Source organism: Diceros bicornis, chromosome 33 (assembly GCF_020826845.1).
Source record: "Diceros bicornis minor isolate mBicDic1 chromosome 33, mDicBic1.mat.cur, whole genome shotgun sequence".
Lineage (NCBI taxonomy): Eukaryota > Metazoa > Chordata > Mammalia > Perissodactyla > Rhinocerotidae > Diceros > Diceros bicornis.
In genome coordinates this window covers 11,858,492-11,867,507 of record NC_080772.1, presented here as the reverse complement: position 1 = coordinate 11,867,507, position 9,016 = coordinate 11,858,492, and the positions used below count along the sequence as shown (strand labels likewise).

Here is a 9,016-nt window from a genome sequence, read left to right as displayed (position 1 = left end):
CCTTCAACTTATCAAGTATTGAAGGTCTCTGATTGTTTTGGAAACTCTTCTAATACCTGTGGACTTAGTTCAAGGCCAGTTAATTTTTTTTCTAATAGGATGAACAAATGGTTAATTGTTTGCTTTGGTCACTCAAGTGTAGGATCTCACCATATATAAGAAGTCTAGCTGGCGTCTCTGTTCCATGACATCCTTCCCTTTCTAATTGCAGATTCTCCTCCTTAGAAGTTTTGCATTCGATTTGCAAAATGATGACCATATCTTTGATCTGGGGGATTGTTATAGCAGTGGGCTGCTGTTTATGGCTTATTCTTGGAATGAGGAGAAGGTAAGGAAAGTTTTATCTTTAAATTGCATTTTAGTTCATTCATTTAATGTTCTTTTACTTTCATTTTTATACAATAAATTTGGTTTTCTGTACTTACATACACCAGCATTTTCTTCTTTTTTTAAATTAAAATATTTAAAATGTAATTTAAATTTTAAAAGTGGTATCTTTTTTATTATAGCTAACAAAAGATATGATGACAGTGTTTCCCTTTTAGTATTAACATACTAATGATTATGCAAAAATGTGCACACTTGTTAAACATAATTGACAGAAATTTTATAAGATATCTGTGTATGTTTAGGTGTGTATATAAAGAAGTCTGGATTAATAGGGATATAAGTGGTAACAGGGATCTTCAATGGAAAGAATTTCTTTTTATCATGTGGATTAAATAGATGCTCTGACTAAATAAATGTTCCCTTTTCTGCTAGTTCTTGTGCATTGTATAGACTCAGCCTAAGTATGGACAAAACCACAGAGTGTGCATTGATCATTCTATTACTTTTTTCTTATTAGTGATAATCAACCATAGTGAATTGGGAAACTGCTAAGTATATGCATTACTTTTATTTGTATATGTCATTTATTTATAATTAGTTCAAGAATACAGGAAATACAAATAGAGTCAGACACTTAGCCATAGTTTATTTAACTTCTGATCTCAGAGTATTTGAGGGGGAGTGGGTATGTAAATATTCTCTATCATCTCCATCTCCAAAAGATAAACTACCCACAGCACGTCTTCAACCATGTAGATTGCTATGTGTTGTCTATCTTTTACAAGTTTTTTTTGTCCTTTAAGATATTTTAATTCAGGCATGATAGTTTCTAGTTTTAATCAAACTGCTTATCTTTGAACTAAGAAAATAAAAATAATTATTTTGTGCTGTGTTATGCTACCAAGCAGGATAGTTTTATGTTGGAAAATAAATGTTTATATTCTGTAATAAAAACATTTAAAATAGCATTGAATTACAATTGATGATCCTGTCAATACTTATCTTACTTAATTTCATTTTATAACAAGCTAACTTCTCAAATGAGATGATTCTTCTCTTCAAGTATCACTACAAAATAATATCTTTAAACTATGAAGATTTTGAAAACTTCAATTCTGCAATCCTATCTGTAATTCAATATTCTGTATCTTTAAAGAAAACAATCAAATAAAATATTTTGAGATACTTAGGCAAATGATGCTTAGAAAAAATATAAACACTAGAATGTAGTTTCATTTCTGCACTGAGAGCAAGAATCTCATTGGCCTTGTTGATCCTTTTACCCTCACCATCAGGAAAAGTGACTGGCATATAGTGGACATTCAGTAAGTGTTTGTGGAATGTATTCATGGGTGGATGGATGGATTTAGTAATAATTTTCACCAACATATCATGTTACTAGATTAATATAACCCATTATTTTAGTAAAAGAGCAGGGGCCCATCAACAAAAAAAGTATCTACAAACTGTAGAGTTTTGAAGTTTGAAGTCAGTAGTAGAAATTTTGAAACCTGGTGTAAATAGAAAACAATGTGTAATTTTCCATCTCTATCGTATATTTGCATCTTACAGACAAATGGGTGAACCACCTCTGGAGAATGGGTTGATTCCATATCTGGGATGTGCTCTGCAGTTTGGTGCCAATCCTCTTGAGTTCCTCAGAGCAAATCAAAGGAAACATGGTCATGTTTTTACCTGCAAACTAATGGGAAACTATGTACACTTCATCACAAATCCCTTGTCATACCATAAAGTGTTGTGCCATGGAAAATACCTTGATTGGAAAAAGTTTCACTTCACTATTTCTGCAAAGGTAACCAGTTTTGCATTTATACAGCATTCCGTTTGTTTGTTTTCTGCTTTTTGATATGTCAGTCTACTTAGTCATTTTGATGTACTTAGACTTAGAGATGTTGAAGAGAGTTACCCTTACGTGGAGATTCTCAGAACCATAAGAAATCAAATTAGACATCACCTTTTGGTACTAATCATTTTAAAAATCAAAATAGGTGTAGATTTGCCATTTCTTAACCAGCTAATGAGGGTGAAATAAAAATTAAATATTTTACTGAGCCAGATGGCACTGTATGAGTAAGATAGGTACAAACTTACTCATGCCAACGATGTCTACGCAACACTTGGGGTGCATGTGGTGAAAACTTAACATTGAACAATGTTCAATGAATTTTCCGCACTCATGCCACAGTGTTATTTAATTTTGTTAAGCAATTGTCCAGATATTTTGGCATCACTTAGATGTAATCTAAGAGATTCTTATAGAGAAAACAACCAATATTTACTGAGTTTCTGCAAAGAAATATTAGACATGGTCTCTGTCTCTAAGTAAAGTCTGGTTAAAATACATCTACAAAGAATATGAAAGAGAACTGATGATTAAAAAACATTATTGATTAGTACCAAATGAACATGCAAATAAATGCAGCAGCATAAGAAAAATAAGAAATAGACAACTAGAGTGGTTGATGGAAGTTTCACTGTAGAGCTGAGATTTAAACATGGCCTTAAAGGAAGGGTATGATCTGGCCATTTATTTGTAAAGTGCTGTGAAATCGCATGTAGGAAGACTGTTTTCCCTTTTTTGTTTTAACAGGTAGAGAATTATGAAAGTATCTCATCTGTTTGTCATCCATTTGCTAGCACTGGGTCAGGTTTAATTTCTTTTCTTACACATTTTATTCACTGTCAGGCATTTGGGCACAGCAGCATTGACCCAAGTGATGGAAATACCACGGAAAACATAAACAAAACTTTCATCAGAACCCTGCAGGGCGAGGCCTTGGATGCCCTTACAGAAGCCATGATGGAAAACCTCCACCTTGCCATAAGACCTCCAGTCATTCCTAAATCACAGATGCCTGCCTGGGTGACAGAGGGGATGTATTCCTTCTGCTACCGAGTGATGTTTGAAGCTGGGTATTTAACTTTCTTTGGTAGAGATCTTACAGGGCAAGATGCACAAAAAGCACTCATTCTAAATAACGTTGACAACTTCAAACAATTTGACAAAATCTTTCCAGCCCTGGTAGCAGGTCTCCCCATTCGCGTGTTCAAGACCGCATACCACGCCCGGGAAAAAATGGAGCAGGACTTGAGACACCAGACCCTGGGAAAGAGAGATCACATCTCCGAAGTGATCAGGTTTCTGAACGACACGCTCTCCACCTTGGACGACATGGAGAAGGCCAAGATTCACCTCGCTGTCCTCTGGGCATCACAGGCAAACACCATTCCCGCGACTTTCTGGAGCCTATTTCAGATGATTAGGTAACTAGCAACTTATCCATTTATTTCTTTATTTTAGTAGAAAGCAGAAATTCAACTATTTTAACAGAAAAAAAAGACCCGTGGTCTGTGGTACCGTCTCATGCTGTCAATCAAGAATGTAACATTTACCCTTTTAAGTGTTTAACATGTGTCAGCTCATCGAATTCTCACTAAAACGTAAGCAGCTGTGATGGTAAACGCATCTTCTAGGAGCAGAGCCCGTCCCAGGGAAGGTAAGGTTCTGGTGCAGGGTCGATTCAGGCCTTTGGTCTTAACCCCAGGCTGTTCCTCATGATGCCTACTTAAGTCCATGAATCCAGTCTTCATCATCATAAAAATATATTTAAGTGGTTACTGACTTATGGACAGAGAAGGGGCAGTGCTTATGCCTTATTCATTTGTTTATTAAGTTTGTTTTTTCACTCAATTAGTAATTTCTGCCTTACTGTTTATTTGACCAACTATGATAGCTATGGATCAATCATAATATGTTATTATTGATGAGATTTAGCTAGATTTTGCATTTTAAAACTGTATGTAACAAAAAACTGTATGTAACATATATTTTACATAACATGATTTCTTTCCAAAGTGTTAGTTTTTTGGGAATTTGACATTCAAATGGTTTATCGAATTATTCCCGTTAAGTTGGATGTTTAGTATCACGTAGACACAAAATTACTATTCCGTAGGACTGGGAATGCCAAATTTCCATTGACGGCTGATAATTTTATGTCTTTAATATATGAAATGTATTAAAACAATTTCAGATATAAAAACCCATTACTAATCTGTCTCAAATGTTAAATATCTTCCAAAGTTTTTACTTGAGAAAGCTCTGTTCAGAATAAATTCACATATTTATAGTAAGGTTACAACATCAATTTAATATCATAGGTAATACTACCCATTTTATGATAGTCACATAAATACTTATCAGTCCAACGTTTCTGAGACTCAATTTATTGCAATTATGCTATGTAGATCTCATACCATGGCACTGAGGATCCAGTAAACTGCAACATGCTGAAATGAAGTAGCATTCACTTTACAAGCCAAAATGCTAGAACAATAAATTATAATTTAAATGGAAAAGCTGTTATTCTACCTGAAATCATGGTATAAATTTTGAGTAAATTTAAATTTCCACTTGCAATTTAGCCAGTACTTTATAATTATTATCTAAGATGCAGTTTTCTTTCTCAGTTGCTATATATATGAGTAATTTATCATTTAATCCTTATTAGAATCATTTATTTATAAAAGTCTGGCCAAAATCTTACTTCTATGTAGCAATGCCCCTCTTTTTTTTTTTATGAGGAAGTTTAGCCCTGAGCTAATATCTGTTGCCAATTCTCCTCTTTTTGCTGAGAAAGATTGGCCCCGGGCTAACATCCGTGCCCATCCTCTACTTTATATGTGGGACGCCTGCCACAGCGTGACTTGATGAGTGGTGTCTAGGTCCATGCCTAGGATCTGAACCTGCGAACCCGGGCCACCAAAGAGGAACGTGTGAACTTAACGACTATGCCACTGGGCCTCCCCCACAATGCCCTTTTAAGGCAATAATTCTGGCTAATATCCAAGGACTTAAACACAATTATGAAATAAAATAAAAAATAAATGGGGGGGGCCGCCCGGTGGCGTAGCGGTTAGGTGTGCTCGCTCCACTTCGGCGGCCCAGGGTTTGCAGGTTAGGATCCCCGGTGTGCACCAACGCACCACTTGTCAAGCCATGCTGTGGCGGTGTCCCATATAAAGTAGAGGAAGATGGGCATGGATGTTAGCCCAGGGCCAATCTTCCTCAGCAAAAAGAAGAAGATTGGCAACAGATGTTAGCTCAGGACTGGTCTTCCTCACAAAAAATAAATAAATAAATGAATGAATGAATGAATGAATGGGAAAGTCTCTTTCTCACCCTGTCTGGTATCTTGACTGCCTAGTTAAAAGAAGGGAGAAATGCCTATTTGTTTGCAGATCTTTTGGTACAGAAAAAAATTATTTTCTGTGCATCTTTTCCTTTCTCTTAACTTTTAATAGAAGCCCTGAAGCAATGAAAGCAGCTACTGAAGAAGTGAATAAAACACTAGAGAATGCTGGTCAAAAAGCCAGCTTTGAAGACAGTCCTATTTGTTTGAATCAAAAGCAGCTGAACGACATGCCAGTGCTAGGTATGCTTGCTCTACCACATTTCATTTACTGTCCTGCTAATGGTAATCGTCAGTAGCTATATGCACGCACTTGTTCTAAGCCTTATGCTAAGTATTTCGCATGTGTTGTCTCCTTTGATCCTCACATAGACCCTATGACTAGGGTCTATTACTATTTCTATATAACAAGTGAGGAAACTGACAGCTAGAGGTTGAGTTACTGCCTGGGATCAAATGGTGGAACTGGTTACAGTGTTAGTGTGGGACTCTAAACCCTACACTCTCAACCACTTCTCTGCACTGTCTACTCCGTCTCCTTTGTTATTACTCTTACCACTAATTTTATGGTTAATGGGAGCATATAATCCATTCTCATGAAATAAAGGGGGGAAAAGTACCATCAAAAAACCACAATTAGCTGCATGGGTTGGGCGATGGGATTGAAGGTTATCTTATTTATCTTATTTTTGCTTCTCCATATTTTATAGAAATACGAAGTACTATATTTTTCTAAGAAGAAAGAGTTTTCTTTTGGGTTTTGTTATTTTTCTCTAGAGGAAACAAACCACTGTATGCTTTTAGGGGCAGTGTGTCTTAGTGGGAGGGACGAGGTGGCAAGAAGACAGGTTCCATGTTGGGCTCTGCCCCACCATGGGAGAACTCGGACATGTCACCTCACTCTTGGAGGCCTTACTTTTCTCATTTGTAAAATAAAATGCTAACATGCTATGATTTACACACAATCATGTGATGAACACCTAAAACACGACAATTAAAAAGGATAGAGGCTGGAAGGTCGGGCTGGACCTTCTCATTAGACCTGTATATTTTAGCCGTTAGCAGGGTGGTTCTTTTTATCCCTTTACATCTTTACCAGGCATCAGGGCATTATTATACAACATTAGATAGTGTACTGATAAAAATGGGTTCTTGTAAACACTGAATTGAAGCTGCATTAAACATCTGGAAAAATATTTCCATAGAAAAGTGTTATCAGAATATTAAATCTCAAAAGTGATAAACGTTGAATAATTCACATAAAAGTGATTTACTAATTTTTTTCCATTTGTATTAGATGGCTAATGTTATGTAGAAACAAGATTATTTTTCCATAATATTATGAACGTCTATTCCCCATTGATGACCAAGAAGATTATATCTTTTTGTGTGTGTGTGTGTGTGAGGAAGATCAGCCCTGAGCTAACATCCATGCCAATCCTCCTCTTTTTTGCTGAGGAAGACTGGCCCTGGGCTAACATCTGTGCCTATCTTTCTCCACTTTATATGGGACTCCGCCACAGCATGGCCTGACAAGTGGTGCCTCGGTGCGTGCCCGAGATCCGAACCTGGGCCGCCAGCAGCGGAGCGCACACGCTTAACCGCTACACCACGGGGCCAGCCCCCAAGAAGATTATATCTTTATCAAAAGATTATTATTATTATCTCAGATTAATAAGATACATTCAGATACAACTGAATCATTGATCACAGCATAGTGGTAAGAGAAAAAAGTTTGGGAAATTTTAATCTGGCCAGCTTCCCATAGTCTGTTCAGCTTTGTATTATAGGCTGCTAGAAGTATTTCAGACTCTCTCTGTTATGTGGCCTTTAAGTACTTGATTTGTTCTTCCTTCCCTCTCTTCCTCCCTTGTCTCTTTTCATCCTTGTAAAATAAATAGATAGTATCATTAAGGAGTCTCTGAGGCTTTCCAGTGCCTCCTTGAACATCCGGACTGCTAAAGAAGATTTCACTTTGCACCTCCCGGACGGTTCCTATAATATTCGCAAAGATGACATCGTAGCCCTTTATCCGCAATTAATGCATTTAGATCCAGAAATCTACCCAGAGCCTTTGGTAAGTGACTGTTCATCAAAGTTCAGTATCCAGGTGATGTCCACTCAGATTGCAATAAAAAGGAAACTTACCATTGCAGAATTGATTTGATCATTGAAGCTACAGGGATTGTCTCCTTCATTATGTCAAATATTCACTATATTTTGGAAAATCTGGATGATGACTTGAATTTTTAATTCCTGATATTTGTCGTCACATAATCTCTGCTAGATTATATTTGCAATCATGATAATAAAGCTGTTGCTTTTCTTTTTCATTAAAATGTTCCTGCTCCCAAATCCAGGAAATTAGAGGCTAATAGACTGACTCTTCTAGTTTCTGATCTGAATCCTTCTTTCTAGTTCTGCCTAATTGAGGAACTAGTCACCTGGGCAGGATAGGAGGTATCAGAAAGCTTTCCCATTCCCATCAGTTCTTGTTAAGCTCCTGTCCCTTATCGCTTTCTGATTCAGGTGGGGTATTTGCTAAATTACTAGTAGATTGCATTAAAAGAGAAAATTACTTTTTGGAGCTTCCAGGTCAAGAAAGACATAAATTCCTTTAAAACTAGCTTATAAGTTTGTTTTCTCTGTATTTTTATTGTAGACTTTTAAATATGATCGCTATCTCGATGAAAATGCGAAGACGAAGACCACCTTCTGTAGTAATGGCCTCAAGATGAAGTATTACTACATGCCCTTCGGTTCAGGAGCTACGATATGTCCTGGAAGATTGTTCGCTGTCCAGGAAATCAAGCAGTTTTTGATTCTGATGCTTGCCTATTTTGAGCTAGAGCTTGTAGAAAGCCATGAGAAGTGTCCCCCTTTGGACCAGTCTCGTGCAGGCTTGGGCATTTTACCACCAGTAAATGACATCGAGTTTAAATATAAACTCAAACATTTGTGAATATATGGGTGGAAATAGAGGATGCTAGAAAGTTGCAGGACTGCAGAACACTTATCCATCCCTTTGGACAGATGCATTTAGTGGTAGTGGAACCGATACAGCAGGTCCAGTTCTGTTCACAGACGCTTGCTTGTGAATCTTGACATATGGGTGACAGTTCCCAGATGCTATCTCAGACTATGCCAGGGAAAAAATTTACTTCCTAGAAGCACAATAATTTGTTTTCATTTGACTGTGTCAGTAAATGTGCATAAAACCAGAGATTGAACGTCATTATTTTCAGAGGAAAAAGTCTTTTTTTCCAGAATGAAGATATTCCAATTGGCAGAAGTTTTTTTCCTAAGGAAACAGCTTTTTTTATAAAAATCACCCAACAATCATAAAAAAGGTACAAATTCACGTTTTAGTGAAACTGCATGATTCTTTGACTAGATATGGGGTTCTTTAGGTGTAGATGTCTGTTACAAAGGATATTTTATGGGATTATATCATGCATTTTAATTAGAAAAAA

General features: G+C 36.7%; 1 protein-coding gene across 1 annotated transcript; it reads left to right on the top strand.

The window, feature by feature from the left end:
* Positions 1-225: 225 nt before the first annotated feature.
* LOC131396660 (cytochrome P450 7A1) lies at positions 226-8,760 on the top strand. Its single transcript, XM_058529010.1, has 6 exons — positions 226-328; positions 1,903-2,143; positions 3,038-3,615; positions 5,656-5,786; positions 7,445-7,620; positions 8,206-8,760. Exons 1-6 carry the CDS (start codon positions 249-251, stop codon positions 8,503-8,505), a joined length of 1,506 nt encoding a protein of 501 aa, XP_058384993.1. The 5' UTR covers positions 226-248; the 3' UTR covers positions 8,506-8,760.
* The last annotated feature ends 256 nt before the right edge of the window (positions 8,761-9,016 follow it).

Bases quoted from the DNA above. Each gene is read 5' to 3' on its own strand.
- LOC131396660 (XM_058529010.1), top strand. From the start codon at position 249: ATGATGACCATATCTTTGATCTGGGGGATTGTTATAGCAGTGGGCTGC. The intron at 329-1,902 runs GTAAGGAAAGTT...TGCATCTTACAG, and splicing joins ATTCTTGGAATGAGGAGAAG to ACAAATGGGTGAACCACCTC. The intron at 2,144-3,037 runs GTAACCAGTTTT...ATTCACTGTCAG, and splicing joins ACTTCACTATTTCTGCAAAG to GCATTTGGGCACAGCAGCAT.